Source organism: Camelus bactrianus, chromosome 30 (genome assembly GCF_048773025.1).
Source record: "Camelus bactrianus isolate YW-2024 breed Bactrian camel chromosome 30, ASM4877302v1, whole genome shotgun sequence".
Lineage (NCBI taxonomy): Eukaryota > Metazoa > Chordata > Mammalia > Artiodactyla > Camelidae > Camelus > Camelus bactrianus.
In genome coordinates this window covers 11,282,101-11,303,209 of record NC_133568.1, presented here as the reverse complement: position 1 = coordinate 11,303,209, position 21,109 = coordinate 11,282,101, and the positions used below count along the sequence as shown (strand labels likewise).

Below are 21,109 nucleotides of genomic sequence, written 5' to 3'. Positions count from 1 at the left end.
GGAAAGTGATCTGTCCCTCTCATCCTGTGAATGGATGGCCCCAGCACCCACTTCCTGGCTGGTCCTTCCATGGCACTTGAGAGCACTGCAGACCCCGATCAAAAGCCCAGTGCTTTTCTCCTGACACAGATGCACAACTGTCTTGTCCTTGTCCTGGGTTTCAGCCTCTGGCTTTAGCCTCTTCCTTTTGCCAGTCTTTTACTCAGTTACACTGAACCAGGACATATGCCTCAATTGTTCACTCTCTGGCTGTTTTTTTTTTTTTTTTTTTTTTTTTTAGTTGAAATAAAACCAGATATCTGAATGATGCATACATTTCTGTAGACATTTGCAAGTACTTGCCTCTGTGTAGCAAGAATCAATTCAGTCATTCTATCGCTCCTGTTTCTGAGGAGCACCTACTGTGTGCCAGGCCCTGGGGATACAGTGATGAAGCAAGAACAGGCATTTGTTATATTTTTTTATATTTGTATATTTTGAAAATATTATGTAATAAAAATTAAATCCCTGACCCCCTATGAAAATTACGAGGTCCTCTAACATTAAAGTCTAGAGCTGATTTGTCTATTCATACTTGGGTTGTCTACTTTGTTGATTATCGGAGTAAAGTTTTTAATCCTAGCATGACACATCTTTACTCCCATTTATTTAGATGTCATTGACTCTTTTTTAGCCCGAGTGAAATAATGCCTTAAAAATAAGTAGCTCCATCTGGGGAGGAATCCGGAGGATAATTGTATTATCTCTTAGACTGAATGGTAGGTTGATTGGCGTTCATTATATTATTCTGGATCCTTTTTCAAAATCTGAAATATTTTGTAGTTCAAAAAGAGATGATAATGCCTTAAAGCTAAATATAAATTTTAAGAGATTATCCACGTCTTTGATAACCTGCACAAGTAACAGAATTGACAGCCAATGTTTGCTACCACAGTTGTTCTGGAGTAGGTGTGCGTGTCTGTAACTGAGGGAGCAGATCATCTGATGAACAGCAGCCCCCGTGGGGAACAGTCAGGAGCCAGCTGGCCGGCCAGCCCCGTAACAGCACCCCTAGGAGAAGTTTCTCCTCTTCTCCCTCTGTTGGCACTTCCGATGTGTGTCACAGATGTTTGCAGGATGTTATGTTGGGAGAAAAATGACTGCAGATAAATGACCATTCTTATTAAACTCATAAAAGCATCCATAAAGTGTTTGGTTGAAATGAAGTCCAAAATTGGTCTGCATGATTGCTCCCTCTCCTTTGCTCTTGGAGAGGTTACGATGATAGTGACCCATTTGGTTCGATCTGGACAGTCACCATGAGGATATTTCCCTGTTAGTCTAAGGAGCCCCTTTGCCCTTGGAGCTGATTCCCTGAGTGGTAATTACTTGGTGGGGAGCCTGCATCATCTTAGGACTCATTGGCCCAGAAAAGAAAATGAAACCTTATTTTTTTTTAAAGTCTTTAATAAGAGGGTAAAACATCCTTTCTATCCTACCATGGATATTGAATGTCATTCATTCTTTTTCTTTTTTTCTCCAGGAGTGAGAGAGTCCCATCAGATAAGCATTTTTAAGATAATTGCTTCCATCCTACACCTTGGAAACGTGGAGATTCAGGCTGAGCGTGATGGTGAATCCTGCAGTATATCAGTAAGTTGCACACCAGCACTAGAGATAAAATGTACACAATTTACTCTGTTCGTACAGGTTTATACAACTGAAATGTGTCTTTACACTTAGAGGACACTCATAGGTTATTTCTTCTTAACGGTAATGGCTTCTGTTGCCTTGCTGATATTTTTGAGAAGAACAAATCCTTTTCAAATCAGTTGCCATCAAGTTCCTATCACTGAAGGCAGGAAATTCAGTAGGTATTCAATAAATTCTTTTTGATGGTTTGATTTCCTAAGTACCCTGAGGTCCGTGGAATTCTATCTGTGTTATCAGTGCATGAGTTCTTTCTGAGCTCCTGGCCGAGGTCTGTGCTTCAGGGAAATGAAGGAGTGTTGGGCACCATACCTGGTGACTGTCTCCAAGGGGCTTACACACGCTAAGTGGGTAGACAGGACAGATGATAACAGTTGCCAAGATTTGGACAGTGCAGGGCAGAATATTGAGACATCTGTATGAAAGGATTGCAGACTGTGATGTGCTCCATAAATGCTCATGGTGTCTGTTATTTTCCTGGTGCCCCATGTAGTACCTTATATGTGGGAGATAAATGTCTAAGTGGGTGGTGTGCTGCCAGTTACAAGTAGTGTAGACAGCGTGCTGGGTGCTGTCTGGGGTGTAACCGTGTCGGGTTGGGCTAGCACTGCTGTTCTGACCTTGAGTAAGTGAATCTGCAGGTGTTTACTTTCGACCTATTTTGTGCCTGTTTATGGCTAAGTGTTGGGATGCGCAAGGTATGATTCTTGCTACCAAGGACTTGGAATTTCAATAACGGGGTGCTGGGGAAACACAGAAGGTAGTACTACAGACTATGAACATGGGCAAGTCCAGGCCGCTCACAAGCTGATGCTTTTTCAATTGAGCCAACATTTTTTAACCTCCCACTGTTCGTGGGGTTAGGGGTTATCAGAAGTTAAAACCGGCCCTGCCTTTAGGGAGGGGAAGGCCTGAACAGTAGCTGGCATTTGCCTGAGCTCACCACCCTCTCGCACCCCCATCCATCTCCCCTAAAGGCCAAATAGTCTTGGGTTGGGGGAGTCCCTGGGTCCTCAGGGCTGCTGCCATCCTCGGCATGGAGTCTGCAACCTCGTGAGAGGTTCACCTGCCTGGGCCCAACGTGAAGGAGGGAATGCTGGAGCTGGGCAGTGCTTGGTGCCCTGGGACAGGGTGTGTGTGTGTGTGCGCGCATCACAGGGCACTGCGGTTGGCAGTGATGATGCTGTGAGGCAGATCGAGGTGAGTAGAGGAAGACCTGGTGCCTTGGTGGGGTGGTGGATGGGCCTCCAGTGCAGGCCAGACACTCCCCTGGCCTGAGTCTTCAGGACCCACAGAGCATGTCCCCTCATGAGAAAGGCAGGGAGGGTCTGTGCTGTCCCCTGGTCCCACACCCCTGTAAATGTCCCTTGGTTCCTAAGGGCAACCATACTTTGCTCAGTATTGGGGACAGTGCGATTAGGAACATTGGTGTCGAAAAAGTCCTGGATTTAGGCGGGTGAAATGCAGGGAAGATGGCAGATACTCCCTTGGCCTCCACCCCATCCTCTCATAGTCCCCTTTCTCTCAAGGTCACATCCCCCATCATGGATTCTTACAGCATCCATTTCTCTCCTCCAAATCACCTAGCATGGTTGCAGTTTTACATTTATCATGTGGTGATTAGCTCTGTGTGTCTTCCTCCTCATGAGACCCCAGCGTCTATGGGAACAGGAACTGCTGTGCTCACTTTTTGTCAGCAGCACCCAGCTCTGAGCTCAGCACTTGGTGGGTGGGCAGTAGGTAAGCAGATGGGTGGATGATGGAGGCTCCCTGGGCGCAGGGGTGATGCAAGCGGGAGCAGACGAGCAGATCTGATGGGGGGTTGACGGTGACGCACGAGAACCAGGGCAGTGAGCTCCTGAGCACCTGTGGCTGGGGGTGGGGTGGGGCCAGGACCTCTTTGGAAAGCCGAGAACTGGTCTCATGAATGAAGTGTCTCTCTGTTCTTATAGCTGACCTTCCACATCAGCCTCTGAGGGGACCTTCAGGTGACAAGGAAAGTGAATGTTTATTGGTGCTATTTGATCAACGCCTGTTCCCCCACCAAATCCTAGGACCATGTCTCCTGTGCTCACTCTTCCAGCCCTGACATACACTGGCACCCACTGAGTGTGCGTGTGAAGACTGTGTGAAGGTGGGCTCTCAGGGCACACTTGCGGAAGTGTGGACGGAGGACACAGATGCTGGTGAGGGAGGAGGAGGAGGACGCCTGGCAGGTAGAGGTCTGGACACCACATGCACAGCAGGTCCTTCCTCTTACAGATGACAGGAAGTCAGAGGCTTTGGAGCACAGGTCCGTGGTCCAGGCTAGTCTTACATGGTTCTCCAGTTAGAGGCTGTGTCGAAAACTGGTTGAGAGTGAGAACTATAGCAGGACTGCCGGGGTTCAAGTCCTGGTTCTGTCACTTACTGATCGTTACTTACTTTTCTGAGTCTGTTTCCTCATCTGGGTGGGGGTGACTTTACCTGCCTCGGCACAGGGCTCACGTGATTGAGTTCTGGACTATTACCATCGCTGTTGGTAGAGCCAGAGTGGACCTTCCGAGCATCCCTCTCCTTTCACTGGGTTGGGAAGATTCAGGCCCAGAGAGTGGAAACTGTGTCTCTAAAGTCGTAATGACAGTTAATGGCAAAGTCAGGCCGGGGCCCAGCCAGCATTCTTTCCCTGTACCGCTGCCAGCCTTGCTTCCTCCTCGGGGCTGTCAGCGCCTCCGCTGGGGCTGTCCTCCACTAGCCTGATGCCCCCAGCAGTGCACGTTGCTGGGCACGCAGAGTGTGCTTGTCAAAATGCTTCACTAAACGGTTGCTGGTGGAAGTCCCTCTCAAATGGATTTTGGTTTATTCCATGGGTACTTAGGGTGGACCTCCTGCTGGAAAGGCTGTCTGTCCAGATGTAAGGTGCCTTCTGCTCGGTAGTTTTTATTTTTAATTAAAGCATGAAAATGTGTTCTGTGACTGCCTGAGTTACCTTGGAGATGCAACAGCGTGCAATTACTTGGACACCAGAGGCAATTTGTTTCTTGAATTTGGCAATATGGGCCCACAGAACTCATCTGCTGCCTATGATGCTGGCTGTCTGTAATGGATTTAGCATCATTTAATTAAGCTTAGATGTAATTGCATGATGTGAAATCAGTTTCAGCTAGCACCGTTAATCAACAGCCAGATGCAGGTAATAAAGGGCTGAGCCATGCCTCTTTGCAGCCGATGGGAACCTGTCCCAGGTGGTCATCAAAAAGTTCCAGAACTTGGGGCCCTTTCTCCACTGCGTTCACCTGCGAGATGCCAGTGAGCAGGAAGAGCCTGTGGGGTCATGTTTGCTGCTAGCGGGCCAATTACTGACAGGGAATCTAGCTGCAATGCTAGGCCTAGCAGTTAAGAATTTCTTGGAAATGGGTCAGATTAACAAGTTGGACACTTGCCACCTCTGAACCTGTTGCCTGCCAAGCTGTCCCCAGACACTCAACGCTATCACATATGGCTTTCTGTTTTCCAGAGAGGAAGACTGTTGGCCAGGGGAAGTAGCTGTGGTAACCTCACCTGCCGAACGAGAGAAAAGACAGGGGCCTGTCCACACCCACCCAGCCCAAGCTGATTCTCCCCCAGGCCTGGTTAGGAGCTCTGGGCCACAGTCAGGGAGCCTCGCTTTGCCCCGTTTTCCTCATCTGAAAAGTAAGGGGGATTGAATTAGAATGATGATTCCCAAATATTTTCCTGGGAACCTTAACCCTAGGCCATTTCTTAGGAAGATAAGGGTCTTTTGTCGAGTAAGTTCAGGAAATGCTCTGTGATGCACCTCTCTTGGCGTTTGCAGGGTACGTTAACAAGCCAGTTCAGCGTGTTTAACCTGGTGTCAGCACCCCACCCCCGCCCAACACCCACTTTCGTTGAATAAAGCCAGTTAATGGCCTTTGTAACTATTGCTCCACAAACCATACCCTGGAAAAACACTGGCCTTAATGATTCTTGGAGGTTCTTCCCTACTCTGGCATTCTGTTATTTTGTAATTATGTGTATTTGGGTAGATGGATTTTAAATATCTGTAGGAGGGAAAAAATTGCCTGTGAAAATGGTACAGTTATCTGTGTTAATTGAACAAGACCACATGTACAGCCTGTGTGGCAGCCTCATCAGAAAATGAGTCCCACAAGCAATTTAGGGCCATTAGGAGGTGGCACATGACGTTCCAGAGGGCTCCCTTTCAAGACTCAGATTTATGAAGCTCTCCGGCAGGCTTATGGCTGGGTTATCAGCTTTCCTGGGGGGATTTAGATGAAGGAATGAATAACAGGCAAGAAGAACCTTTGGGTGAAATGCAGGTTTTCTGTGGGGTGTCGTGAATGGGCAGCAAGGATTACCCAGGAGACATTCACACCTGGGGTGAAACAGGGCTCAGTGGGTGACTTAGTTATCAGTGACTCAAAGGCCAGGTGATCTGTTTGGTATTTTGGGGTAAATGAGGGTCAAGATCAAATGCAGCTGGGAGAGGCAGCTGGGTACCTTGGGTAAGTTCTTATACTTCCCTGGGGCTCAGCTTCTTACCTGTACAGAGAAGGGGCTTAAACTGGAGGCACTCCTAGTTTTTTCCAGGTCAAAATTTGTTCCCTTTTTTTGTCATTTGTCCTAGCTTTCCACCTTGATTTACTTTTTTTCCCAAGTGGCAAGTGCTTTAAGAATGTAAGTAAGTTCAGTAACATGTTAGTATCGCTGAGGTTAAGGTAAGGCACATCTACTTGGAAGCTTAGGGCCGTGCAGCGTCAGAGCCCCGCATTGTCCAGGGGGTTCAGCTCAGGGCCTGTTTACGAGCCCTCAGACCAGGTGCTGATCCAGGGTAATGTTTGTAAGTGGGGACTTCTTTCCGGGCCGTGGATGAAGCACTGCATGTGGAACTCTGCAGATGGAAACTGCAGTCACGGTGACTTTTGCCTTCTGGCTCCTTATTCTTAACGGGTTATCCATTCCTCAGCTCTCAGTTCTCGTGCTGCTCCCTTCACTTGGGAACCCTCCCCTCCAGGTACTCTGCATCCGGCTGGCAGTGGAGGAGTGCCCCAGAAAAGAGAGTTCTTTTTTAAAGCCCTGCTGATGATTTGGTCATTAGCAGGTATTATTGGTCTGAGCAACACTCTTTGGGCCCTAATTGTCACTTAGCGAGGGCATGAGAGGGCTAGAACAGTGGCGGGGATGAAACGGGGCTCTGGGGAGGCCTGGCTTTGGGCTCCTTCGCTCCCCAGGCAGGAGGGGAGAGGGCGTGGCAGTGGGCTGTCCTTCATGCCCCTCCTGAACCTTCCTCCCCTGTCTCTTCCAGCCCAAGGACGAGCACCTAAGCAACTTCTGCCAACTGCTGGGGGTGGAGCACGGCCAGATGGAGCACTGGCTGTGCCATCGCAAGCTGGTCACCACTTCAGAGACCTACGTCAAGACCATGTCCCTGCAGCAGGTGGTCAACGCGCGCAATGCCCTGGCCAAGCACATCTATGCCCAGCTGTTCGGCTGGATCGTGGCGCACATCAACAAGGCTCTGCACACCTCCCTCAAGCAGCACTCCTTCATCGGGGTCCTGGACATCTACGGGTAGGCCCCCCTCCACCTGCCGATGGCGGTATCTTCCTCCAGTGTTTCAGAGCCAGGAGGCACCTTGGAGCCCTTGCTGGTGGTTCTCAACCCGGGGAGTGTGATACATGAGAGGAAGGGGGCATTTCTGGTTGTCACAGTGACTGGGTCACTACTGGCACCTGGTGGCCTGAGGCCAGGGGTGCTCGATGTCTTACAATGTGGAGGACAATCTGGAGAAAGAATTGATCCTGTCAAAAAACCCAGTAACTCCCCGACTGAGAAGCCCTGAATACATCCCTTTTTCCATCTGGGAAACTGAGGCCCAGAGGCAGTGTCTTGCCAGGCATCAGACAGGGGGTTACTGTGGACTTAACATCAGGTTTCATATTTCATTTTCGTTTTTATGTAAATCTACAATCAACCTCATTCACTGTATCACCAATCAGGGTGATTGTTTTAACACCATGATTGTGCCCAGTGCTATACAGATGGATGCTGTGTGTGGTCCTTCCTGAAATTTCTCATTTCAGAATCCTAGCCTAACGGAAAGGACTATTATAAGAGCGTATCTTGCAGGGAGAGGCAACATGGTGGAAAGTGTACTTCACTAGGCGTTCACTTGAGTTTTTGGCGCAGTGCTGTCACCAGCTAGCTGAATGGCCCTCTACAGATCACAGCCCTTCTGATCTTTAGTTTCCTTAGCTTGAAATGAAGTTTTGAGCCACAGCCTCTTTGAGGGTTTTTCCAGGTCCTTCTCAAATTGTTTGAAATTATATGTGCTGGGTTGAAACCTCCCTTGCACTTCTTTTATGATCAATGTCCTGCCCTCTTTAAGCTAATAATAGATGAAATCCTCCTGGATCTTTATATCATAGAAGTCATGGCTTCTGTCTTAAAATAGAAATTTGGACCCATTAAAGTGCAGAGTTGTAAGAGCCACGATGCTTGAGTAGAAACAACCGCTTCGTGGGCCGCTGTGCCAGAGCGCACCTGGAGTTGAGGCTGCAGGAAAGGAGAGCCTCCTCCAGAGGCGGCCGCTTCCCCGGGCAAAGGTGCGCCGTCCTGGTCCCTCTCTGCTGCTCTTGTTCGTCACTGGGCTTCAAATCAAACCATGTCACATGCTGTGGCAGCGATGCAAGAAGAAGGAAACTTGATTTTTGGCATCACAAGTGCCTCCAGAACGTGCTAAAGAGTTAAGTCGTGTGCACGAGCTACAGGAGCTGTAGCAGGGGCAGCGTGAGGGCTTGGTCACTTAGCGCTGCGCCGGTTTACAGGCAGAAGGGTGCATGCTTGTTGGCGCAGTCAGGAAGAGCTTCCTTCATGCGGAAGGTGAGGTTGGAACTGTGATCTTTCAAAGAGAGGGTAGAACACGGGCGGTGGGGGAAGCCCTTTGGAACAGGATCACAGTCCCAGTGGTAGGAGAAAGCAGAGGTAAAAGGAAGCCGCCTCGGCGATGAGGAGCACAGTGCAGAGTGACCCCAAGGGGAGGCAGGCGAGGGCATCCTCTCGGGGCTCTCCAGGGCTCCAGCCGAGCGACGGCAGGCGCCGCTTCTCCTCCTGGTCCGTCTCGTGCCTGCTTTGGCTCAGCCTTCCGGTTGCTCTGGGCAGAGCAACGCAGGCCAGTCTGTGCACCCTGGGAGAGTCAGTAATTAATTCTGTGTCACTCTTCCCTCTGCCATGAGCACTTTCAGGTAATTGGGTTTCCAAAAAGCTCACCTTTAGTGTTACCTTCTGGTGTAAGACCCAGAGAACCTCAGGCTGCATTCTCTGACCCAATTCTCTTCCTACCTGACGAAGTACCTGGGCAAGAATCTATTTTTACTAAGTTTTCGATTTGGGAAGATTAATATGCAGACTTGTTGTTAATAGCATATAAATATATGATGACTGCAGTGTCACTGATACACAGAGTATCACGCCTCAGTTCTGTCACAGCTACAGACCATCCTCAATGCCTGTTCCCAGGGCTCCCCAGTGAGAGGCTTCGCTTGTCAGTGGGGGGCCCTCTGTGTGTTGGGCTCCTGGTGCTCCTGAGTCTGAAGGTATCAGCGGGGCGCCTGCAAACTGAGGTTTTGTGCTTATATTTGCCATTTAATTTTTATAGTTGAGTTTATTTTCTCTACAGTCCTGGCCTGACTGCCCAAAGGGGAGAAATAGGTCACAGCGAAGACCTGTCTGTGGTTTGAAAGGCGCACTTGTTCGTGGGTGGGTGGGGATTCAGAGAACTCCACCTCCTGTTTTGGGTGCCAACTCCTGACCTGTGTGTCTCCCTCGTCTCATTGTGGCCACGGGTTCCTTTGAGAACATGTGATAGCTTTCCAGTGAGGACGGGTCCCATCACAGGGCAGGGCAGCGCGGGGCCATGTAACGCACACTCACGGGGGGTTCCCTGCCCCCGTGCATCCTTCTGGGCCTGCTGTGCTATTTTCTCTCTCTTTCTCTTTTTTCTTAATCCTTGTTCTTTCTCAGAAGCTAATTTGCTTTTTCAAACTTTATCATAAAGCCGTCACATTTAGAAAGTGATTCACCCTCTTCCTGAGGGGAGAGAAATGCCACACACGGTTCCTCCTGCGTCCGCTCACTGCAGTGTGGGCTTTACGCCCTGCCGGCAGAGTTCTGCACAGCAAGTTAGAGACAGGCAGGGTCAGAGTTAAGCAGCTGTCTGCCTACCTGGGCTGTTCATCGACAAGAAAGCACTTACAGACGTCCCTGAATGTACGTACGTGTGCTTCTCAACGGTTCTGGTCTGCTGACAGATTGTTGTAGACATTTGGTTCACTTTTCGGGTCAGAGGGTATGTAATGAACTCTTAGGAGATTAAAACCAGAAACTTCACCACAGGAAAGCAGGTGACTTGAATCTGGAGATACTGTTTGTGATCTATCAGGTCAGTGACATCATTTCTTAATCTGGGAGAAAATGACAAGATTTGGTGGAATCCGGGAATTCGCATTGAGCTATGTACTGTCACCAGAAGTCACCTGAAAGACACCAGATGATATCTTTCAGAAACTTTCAAAAAAGACACCTTTCAGAAACCCACCAGATCTTTCGTTTTCAGTTATGTGAACGTGAGTGTCATGCTTGTTACTCTCCTGTCTAGCCAGCTGCCTCCCGTTGCAAACTAGCTCCTGTCTTTAGGCTTTATTTACAGCATGACGATGGGACGTGATTCTCTCTGAGGAGCATTTTATCCTCCATGGCATCAGAAAATGCCAGCATTATTGTTTATTTTTTGAGTTTCCTACCCAAATCCCTGACCACCGAAGACTGGAAAGGAGACCGTCTTTCCCATTGTTTCTCTCGTTTCTCAGCCCCAGTCTGGGTAGACCTTGGAGCACATAGAAATGCCCTTGGGATGACCTAATATTTTTGATTTTCTTGCTCCTCCTTGTCATCTGTGAGCAGAGGACATGTGGAAGCTGCAGAGAATAGGAAAGAGGGTGGGGACAGGTTTCTCAATACATTTAAACCCCATTGCTTGAGAGGAAAGGAATAAGGCATTATCTCCCTCTCTGAATTAGGTTAGAAGTGTGCAAAGCTGGCAAATGAATCACTGCCCCCTTACACTAATTGGCACTAATTACTTCAACTGGGGTAGCTGTCCCCAGATTAGCTGTGGCGCCTAGCTAGAGAAATACTGGCTCACCAGTCAAGCACATTCTACAGAGAACTGGAAGGGGTTCTGTATCTAGATGAGTCACTCCAGATTTTCCTATAAATGTCTCAAATGTTACCATAGAATCAGCAGCTAGAGTGAATAAACACACACACACACACACACACACACACACACACACACACACACACACACACACAGACATATGCAAGCAGTGTGCACGCCAGCATCGTACACACATACCCCGCCTCATCGTGATGTTCTGACTGTAGGTAGTTCAGACGGTAGAAAAGGCTGTGAGCACCCTAGTGAAAGGCATGAGCCTCAGCTGCCTCCACCCCGACTCTGGTCCCCAATTCCCCTGCTCAGGGGCCCTTCCCTGGGTCTCTTCCTGAGCAGTTGCAGACACCCAGTGTCCTTCCCACAGAAGCATGACTTCCCTACGTCTTGCTCTCCTGCCCCCGCTCCTGAAAGTACAAAGCAAGCAACACCCAGAGCAATTTAGCCAACCAAGCCAAGCTCTTTTCCTTGACTAAGGATCTGTGACGCTGCCTGCAGGGTATTTCTTACTAGGCAGGGGATGGAAATTAATTGGAGAGAGCCAGGCAGCTTTTGGCTGGGGTCTCCTTTTCATGTTGCATTAACCAGCATTTGCCTCTACAGGCTCGATTAATTGCAGTCGTAATCCTTTATTCCTCTCCCATCCTTGAGGCAACTGGAAATAAATAGCTCCAATTTGGGAAAAACACACATTTATTTGTCTTTGACTTGAGCTTTCAAACTGCCAAGGTCAGTGAGGCGTTGGCTATGGCCAGCTCATTCTTGGTGCGGACAGCTGGCCTAGGAGACTTCTGGAGCAAGGTGGGGGTAGGTTCATGCCTGCCGCTGAGGAATGGCGATGGGGAGGATGCAGAGGGAAGTTGGGACCCCAGGAAGCAGGAAATGGGGTTTGCTGGGATTTTATATCCTTCGCAGCCCTCGTGTTACTTTCTATGTCTCTTGTGGTTTTGTGTAACTTTAAATTTGTGCTGAACTCTATTCAGTGCTTTTTAAATGATGTATTAAATTTTTTAAATTGTAGTTATAAAATCACACAACCTAAAATTTACCATCTTAACTATTTTTACATGTACCATTCGGTGATGAGAACTATATTCACATTGTTGTGCAGTAGATCTCTAGAGCTTTTTCATGTTGAAAAACTGAAACTCTCTACCCATTAAACAACTCCCCAGACTCCCTCCCCGCAGTCCCTGACAACCACCATTCTACTTTCTGTCTCTGTGATTTTGACAACTCCACATACTTGATGTAAGTGGAATCATCCAGTATTTGTCTTCTTGTGGCTGGCTTATTTCACTTAGCATAATGTCCTCCGGATTCAGCCATGTTGCAGCAAGTGACAGGATTTCCCTTTTTACAGGTGAGTAGCACCGCATCGTATGCATTGCCGCATTTTATGTATCCATACACTGATGGACATTTGGGTTGCTTCTGCCTCTTGGCTATTGTGAACAATGCTGCAGTGAACAAGGACGGGTGTGTGGTTACGTCTTCTTTTAAATCTTTTGGATATATAACCAGAAGTAGGGTTGCTGGATCATATGGTAATTCTATCTTTAATATTTTGAGGAACCGCCATGTTGTTTTCCAGAGTGGCTATGCCACTTTACATGTCTACCAGTAGTGTGTAGGGGTTCCAGTTTCTCCACATCCTTGTCATCACTTGTTTTCTGGCTTTTTTGATAGTAGCCATCCTACTAAGTATATCTCATTGTGATTTTGATATGCATTTCTCTAATGATGAGCGATTATCTTTTCACGTGCTTCTTGGCCATTCGTATATCTTCTTAGAGAAATGTTTTACGTCCTTTGCCTGTTTTTAAGTCAAGGTATTTATTTTTTGATTTTGAGTTGTCAGACTTCTTTATATATTCTACATATTAACCCCTTTTCAGAAATATGATTTGGAAATATATTCTACCATTCCATAAGTTGCCTTTAATGATATATTTTAAGTAAACTTCTTAGGCCCACCATTTGCCTTCATCATTTTGTTGGAAATTCTTTCTTTCTTTGTTTTATTTTCTTGGTCTCACTCTTCAAAATAGACTTATGGATAATCTTACAATTCCAATTTAGTTCTTGGGAGAAGACTAGCCATTCCCTCTATCCAGTATGGAAAGGTTTCATGGAGAATAGAGGGGGAGATGTCAGTGATTGCATTTACCCTTCAGCCTGAGAACAGTGACCCAACCCTGGATAGCCCAGAAGATCCCTGGACATGTCTTCCTCAGAGTGGATATGCATAGCCAGCCCCAGTGTTCTCAGATCCAGCAGATCACCCAAAGCAATTGGGTTCTCCCTAGAATCTCTAAGTCTCCCAGGAGAGCCTTGTAACTTAGAATGCTCTAAAGTCAAGCTTAACTCTCCAGAATTGCTCTGATGCAGCCCTTTGGAGCATACCTGGAGCCAAATACACTACATACACTTAAAGCTCAGATAAAGTCCCATTTTTCTCTGTCCATGCCAGCACCCGCATGAACTCAGCCTTCTTAAAATCCTAGGACACACAAAATCTCTGTTCCTTGGGAGATTGCATGTACTGGTTCCCTGTTGCCTTCCTAATAGCTCTGTTGGGCAAGATCCATGACTTGCTCTTCTTTGTAGTCCTTACAGTTCTTGGGACAGTTGACTGATGACTGGGAGAGGGTTACTATATGGTGGGCATATTCCTGTCCCACATGGAATTTCCAGGCACGAAGAGGATCTTGGAATTGAAGCACATTGCAAGCTGAATGGACTTAGGTCCTCCAGAAGAATAATTGTTCTTGACCTTGAGATGTGAGTGATACCTAGGACCTTGCTCTCCCTGAAGGACAAGTCCTGTGTGGGCACGTCCAGGCACAGAGAGAAGTACATGTGTAGAATTCCAGTCCTGCCATCCTGAGGTGCAGCTGGCACCCCAAGATTGTTCAGTAAAGAGTTCCAAAGGGTTGGCCTCCCTAACAGACTGCATGGTGCCCCCGTGAGGTTTCATGGGCTTCAGGAAGGAAAGAGACCTTGAGAGGACTTCCTTGACTTTCAGTGATCATTCCCTGGACGCCCCCTCTGTGTCTGACCTATATCGCATATCTCCTCCTCCCACCTTTGGTAAGAGTGGTCTTGGTAAAATAGAAAGACAAGGCTAAGCTAAGAAATTCTAGTTCCTTTGACCCAAGCTCCAGGGAAAGAACTGTTTCCCAGCCTTCAGAGCATCTCCTTGCTTCTCTGCTCTGGAGTAAGTGCTTCCTGGAGGTTGATAATTAACCAGAAGTGATGGGTTGACTACTTTTTACTGCAGTTTCGCTTTCCCACAGACACTGCCTTATTTTTATAGAGGCATTTGTATCCCTTACCCCACCCTGAAGTTGGGTAGAATGAGAAGGGAATCGTCTGCTTCTGACTATGTTTTGAAGATAGGAGAACATTGAAAATAGGGATGATAATTGTACCACCATGAGTACAGAGCTCAGCTCTCGGCATCAAGTCTCACTCTGTGTTTTGACCTTTCTCCTACCCAAGGATTCTGGCCTAAATAGTCTCAACGTTGATTTTATAGAAGAAATCCAACTCCCCCTCATGGATAAATTTCTTTGTAACGTTTTAATGTTGTGAACTATAAACTGATCTATTGTGTTTATTTTAAAAAATCATCTCTATTGATGGTAAGAATGACTACAAATATAATTTCATTGTAGAGGAGAAGTTGCCCTATCTCCTTATCTGTGGCTTTCTGAGGTCAGTCATCTCAGACATTTTCCAAGCTACCCAAACCCCTCATTCATCCCTGGCCCTCAGGCATTACGGTAATTATACTAGTCGGCAAAGGAATCGTTACCAGATAATATCTTAGAAATAGGGAAATTATGAGCTTATTCAGACCGCCTCAGATTAATGAGAATGTTCTTTGTGGAGTGCTACCAAAGTAAACCTTAAAAAAAAAATGAGAAGTGGGAGATAAGAAGTCCTTTATCTGTGGGGCTCAGTACAAGCTCCAGAAGCGCACGCAATTGCTATCACCTAGTCAGTTGCTAGGGTAGCTCTTTTATCTTCCCTCTGGGTTTTATTAATTAAATTTCCTCTAGAGTTTGGCTGTCATCAGCAACCTTTCTTGGGGTGCATTGGGATTGTGGGGAGAGGAAACGAGGCTCTAAGAGACATAACTCCATCGATAGGACTGTCATCTGGACTGGGAGGACTCCAGTCCAAGGTACTGACTGGCAGGCACAGTGCCTCCCTCCTGCATGGTCTGGAGGGCCTCCAGCTTGGACTCTGCATCTTTGATCGTGTTTTATTAACCTAGAATTATTCCTCTGACATGGGTATGATGAAAGGCAGTTCTTTAATATGGTTGTCTCCAAGCAGTTGACTCCTTTGATCTCAAAATGATTCCCCACTTCTCCTTGTCTTATACCTTGGTGTGTGTGTGGCAGGGGGGCACAGGGGAGGAGGAGAAGCAGCAGCCTGATACTGCCTTGGCACTGAGCTGGCCCTGTTGCACTTCTGATGCATTTATTTTTGCTGGTCCTTCTGCATAGGATGTTACCTCTCCACCACCACCACCACCACCATCACCACCATCATCCCTAACTCTACTAGGGGCAGCTTCAACATTTCTATTTGAGAGTGATAGTTAGGGAGAACAATCTACTTGGAAGGACTGGTATAATTTTATATAAGACAGAAAATTCAGTTGTCCATATACTTAGAGTGAGAGGGCTGGAGGTGTGAAGGCTGAAGACTGTGCCCCCAGCCCAGGTCCCTCACAGATGTTACCGCCCTCCCACTCTCCATGTGCTCTGACACTTCCTCCTCTGGGAAGTTACCCTCTTGTCCACAGCCCTTCCTAGTCATCTCTTCCTCCTTTTTTAAATGCTCCTTTTATTCCTTTCTCACTTAAGAATGTGGTCTCAGAAATCACTCTCTGGGTTCAAACTGGCTCTTCTGTCTACTGAGTCTGACTTTGGGCAGGTTAGTTTCTCCAGCAGTGGAATGGGATTAGTAATAGACCCCAACCCTTGTTTGTTGTGGGCATTAAATGAGAGCTCATGAAGCATTTGGGGGCCTAGCCTTAGCAGGTGCGGATTAACAGGGCCCCCGCCAGCTTGGTCAGCCCATTGTGTGAATAAGAAAAGGGTACCGCTTCCTCCTAGATTTCTGCCCCTTCTCATCCCCTGGGCTTGATGCCTTGCTCTGCGTACATGGTGGCCCCAGTCGCTTACAGCTAAAGCTGCTGGTGCTGTTACAAATGCTCCCAGGTTGGTGGTTACCACACCCATTCGGTTGTACAAGTGAATCTCACCTGCACAGCCCATTGGTCATTTAAAATCCTCTCATTTGTACCTTCCTTAATGTCTTTAGAACCATTCCATTATTTGGTTACCACCAGCCTAAGTCATGCCCTGATTGGATCTTTCCTAGATTATTACTCTAGTAATAACTGCCTTACTCGACCTCCTATATTCAGTCTTGCACATCACAGCATTCCTGCAAATCACAGCATTTCTAAGATGTAAGTCTGGCTGTCATTTCTTAATTTAAAATCCTTCAAATTCTCCTCATTGCTCATGGTAAAATCCAAACCCCTCACGTGTAACAGACGAGGCCTGCAGGTGGGACCATGTCTGGCCCTCATCTCTTCACCTGCCTTCCTCTCTGCAGGTGCCAGTTCTTCCCCAGTGGTGGTGGAGCAGTACTGCAGACATTTCAGTGGAGCAGCGGGTGACAGTGCTGACGTTCTAAAGTATACAGCGCTCAGACAAGTCCATTCTTAAAGTTAAAACCTAACAAATAATTCACCAGCAATCACAGACAATTCACAAAATATAGATGACTAGTACACACATGCAGAAAAATATCGAGCTCTGTGAATGATCAAAGAAAGTGAAATTCAAACAAAAATATTTTTCATGTATTAAGTAATCAAAGATTTTTAAATGTTAATCTATGTTACTGACCAAAGAGCTGTGATGCATTAATAGTCACAGTGAGGGGCAGGGGGGGTACTGACCTGATTGGAGCACAAGGGAACTTTTGGGGGCGATTGGGGTGATAAAAATGTTCTATACCTGTGGTGGTGAACACATGCAGTGTAATATTTATCAAAAACTCATTGAAATGTACCCTTCAAATTGGCGTACCTTATTGTACATAAACTCTAAGTAAAACATGAATTTTAAAAAATCATTAACCAGTATTAGGAGAACAAGCTGCATTCACACATTGGAAGGTTGAGATGGAAGTGGGGGTGGGGTGATAACATAAATTGGTCTCATCTTTCTGAAAGTGAATTTACTGCTACCATTTAGGAAGACAAACTCTGAGATGGTAATTTTCCTTCTAGAATAGCATCCTAAGAAAATAATGAATTCAAATATGTACATAGCGGGAGGGTATAGCTCAGTGGTAGAGTGCATGCTTAGCATGCACAAGGTCCTGGGTTCAATCCCCAGTAAAATAAATGAATAAATAACCTCCCCCTCAAAAAAGAATTTTAAAAAAACCAAATATGTATGAACAATATTTGTCACAGCAGTGATAGCAGCTAAAAAGTGGAAAAAGAACCAAAATATCCTGCAATAGGTGATTATCAGTCAAAGTCTGATTCATCTGCATGGGGGCCACTGCCAGCCCGGGGGCGCCTTTGTGTGAATTGGAAAAAGCTGTCCCCTCTGGGGTGAACACTCCCTCCCAGACTTAAGGGGGACATCAACTACATTCTAGTCCCACGTGTCCCCTCACCTGGGCACCTGTGCAGTCCCAAGGCCAAAAGCAGCGCGTCTGATCCATGCGCTGGTCCGTGAGGCAGAACAGTGGCCCGGGGAGATGTTAAATGTCAAATGGGAAGTTAAATGACAAGCACAGCTGTAATTTTATATATAATTCTACTTTCCTCCAAAAATGTAAAGTTGCTGAGGAAATGGACCACATGTCCTAGTGTAACTGGTGGTTAGTTGGAGTGATAGACTCACGGGTGACTTTCTCTTTTTCACACCTGCTTTTTCCAAATTTTCTTGCTTTTGGTACTTTTTCTAATTATGAAAAGATGCATTCTTACTGTCCTAATTGAATAGGACTCTTGCCGTGCTGATACCTGCAACAGTGGTCTCTGGGCACAAGAGCAGATGGGACTTCTGTGCTGGAGCTAAGGGTGGAGCTGGGTGGGAGCAGAGGATGCAGGCGGCCTTGCTGAAGTCCTAGTGGTTCCTTTGGTACAAGGAGACGTGTCTGTCTTTGTCCTCTGCTCTTTCCATTCTGCAGGTTTGAGACATTTGAGGTGAACAGCTTTGAGCAGTTTTGTATCAACTACGCGAACGAGAAGCTCCAGCAACAGTTCAACTCGGTAGGTTTTTCTGGATCTGGAGATGACGGGTGGGGGACAGGGGTCACGGAGCTCTAGCTCTGCCCTGACCTTGGCTTCCTGGTGGTGCCCCAGCTTTAGGCAGACGCTCCCCACTGCACAGAAGGAGGTCTGAATCGGGGCAGCTGAGTCGAGGGGGTTAGTGATCCTCCCCCTTTGACTCCTGCTCCTTCTGAGCCTGAGCTTCTGGGGTGTCTGAGTAATTGCAAGCCAGGTGTGAGGCTTCCTGCGCTCGGTTGGGGTATGACAGTGCAGGTGATTATTAGTGTCCTAGGGAGGGGTTCACATGGGAGTGAGGATCACCTAACTGAGCTTTGCTTTTCTGCAGTCGTGACTGTGACTTGTGCCCAAACCTTTCCTGGCAAGGATGCACCATCCGCTAGGACTCAGAACCTGTGTGGGCGAAGCTCAGGGAGTTGAACGTTAAGGTGTGTCTGCAGTTCACTAACCTCGACCTTTCACTTCCTGCACTAGCATGTATTCAAGCTGGAGCAAGAGGAATACATGAAGGAGCAGATCCCTTGGACCCTGATTGATTTTTATGATAACCAACCTTGTATCGACCTCATAGAAGCTAAGCTGGGCATCCTGGACCTGTTGGATGAAGAATGTAAGGTAAAACGGGCGAGGCTGTCTCTGAATCAGTTCAGTTCCAGGCTTGGAGTGTGGGGCCGAGGATGCCCGTGTGGTGCAGGGGAACGTGTGCGCTCTCAAAGCTGGAATTTCACCTGTGATTAGTTGGCCTTTAGTTTGCTAAGGGAAGCGTTGGTGTCTGTTCCGCATACTAGAAGGTGCTAGAAGGTAACACATTGAGCGTGACTGGCAGGTATTGCTGTGCTGGTGAACATGGGCCTCTTTGGCAGAGACGGAGTGTTATGGTTTGGCATGATGTGGTGGTCATGTGGATTTGGAGGTCCCGATCTCCTCAGTGCCGAGAGAAGGACCCTATCTTCTAGACAGTTCTCCCGAGAGGGAGGGTCAAGAGCCCAGGATCATCTTTGCCATCCCAACTCCAGCAGTGCTGGAAATGCTAATCAAAAGATGTGGAAGCCACGTGGTTCTTGTTATTGAAAGGGAAGAAGCCAGTTGCTTTTCTCTTCTGGTTTCCTGTGTCTTACCTGTAGAGGATGGCTTGTGGCGTGGTGGTTTGGGAAGAGCCAGTATTTCCCTTCCAGAAGGACTCTCTTCGTTTCATTGCCTTTGAAACTGAGAAGGAACAATTAATGAAACAGTGGAAGACAAAGTGAAAACACACTGAAATCCACAGCACGTTTTTATCTGATGGTTTTCAGCATGTTTTCAGATCTGAGGGCTTCATCGAGTCAGACCCAGGAAGGGCTGACTCCTCAGTGTGGCAGGTGTGTGCCTTGTCTTGCCCCACCTGTGAGTTGTAGTAAAGGTGATAGCCCAATTGTCCCTGCCTTGAGTGGCACTGGCTAAATGACAGAAGTCACAGCCCAGGCCCTCGGGTGTCCTCCTGGTATTCACCACTCACTCGTTCTCTTGTTTGGTGTGCACTACCAACAGCTCCCTTCCAGTGCTCAGCAGGAACACACTCCCCTTCCTTTTGTCTCTTTTGTGATCCTCTCCGTAACCTTCTCCAGCTCCACACCCCCCAACCCAAAGATGACATAGTGTCCTCTGTCCAACCCCAGCTCTGGGCTGCTGAGCCAGCGAAGCTCCCCAGGCCCTGGCTCCTGGGGGCTTCCAGCTCCTCGCTCCCTACCCAGTGGTGAAGGCCAGGGTTGTGTGTACCAGGCTCTGAGGGGCATGTGAGGCAGGTGGCTTGTCCTGCCCTGCTCTGCCTGGCCCTGTGATGAAGCGCTGACTGTAAACCACAGCCCTGGAGGCCTGGCCTCTCCGTTGGTGCTTGCACACCTCTGCAGGAACGCTTCAGTGCCTCGGGGGATTGATTCTGTGAATTGGGGAGCTGCCTGATTTTCATTGATTTACCCTGCCTTTGATAGACAAACCTGGGCCACTTGTGGGTTTGTTTTGGCTCATGTTTTGAGGTTCTCAGAGGTGCCACTACCCACGGGAACATGTCCCAGGAATGTCAAGTCACAGCAGTGAGAACAGTCGTCGCAGTGCACAGATACAGAGACCACAGACTGCTGTCTAGAGGGTGGACTCAGGCCACTGGGTGGGGCTGGAGCTGGGGTGGGGAGACCCTGAGCAGTGCGGGGCTGGGGAGCAGGTGGTTGCAGGAGTGGTGATCAAGTGCTTAGCAGGGTGGTAGAAAAGCAGGCAGTGGTGGCAGGGAGGCCCAAGGTGCAAGTGCACAGGAGTTTTAAAAGTAACGTCCCCAGCGCTGGATATTCCAGGAGCAGTAGGGATCCCGGACCTTCCAGTTCTCAGTCTTCCCACCAAGTGCACACTTCCTGTTTCACTTCCAGGAAGCTAAGGGGAAATAAAACCCAGCTGTGTCTATATGGATGGTCTCTGCCTTAGGCTCTGTGGAACCTTCTGTTTGGGTCTGTATAAAATTAGATGATTTAAGTTTTAAGATTGCATCTAACTCAGACTCCTGCTGGGCACCCAGAATGTATTATGCACCTACTGTATGTCTGGTGTTGAGAGGGAACCCCTTAGGAGAGGAGGCAAGGATCTCCCTGCCGGCCAGAGAAGGGTAAAGAGGGACAGAATCCTGTTGGGAAGAGTGTGGCCTGAGTAGGGGGGCGGGGCCCGTGGACAGCTGTGGGTAGGGACCAGGGCCCGTGTTCGGAGGTCAAGGTCCCAGAGCAGGCTGGAAGAGGCCTGGGCCATAGCCCGAGGGCAGCAGAGTGACAGCTAAGCAGCATCGAGGGCAGGGCACACCAAGTCAGAGAGACTGCCGGGCTGCATGC

At 47.9% G+C, this 21,109-nt stretch overlaps 1 protein-coding gene across 4 annotated transcripts in view; it reads left to right on the top strand.

The window, feature by feature from the left end:
• Positions 1-21,109, top strand: part of MYO5B (myosin VB) — a 294,119-nt gene that overhangs the window by 184,294 nt on the left and 88,716 nt on the right. For all 4 annotated transcript variants that reach the window (XM_074355274.1, XM_074355275.1, XM_074355273.1 and 1 more), the window contains 4 exons: positions 1,523-1,632; positions 6,995-7,260; positions 18,164-18,245; positions 18,738-18,878. In XM_074355274.1, coding sequence (XP_074211375.1) covers positions 1,523-1,632; positions 6,995-7,260; positions 18,164-18,245; positions 18,738-18,878 — 599 coding nt within the window. The remainder of the gene's footprint in view (positions 1-1,522; positions 1,633-6,994; positions 7,261-18,163; positions 18,246-18,737; positions 18,879-21,109) is intronic.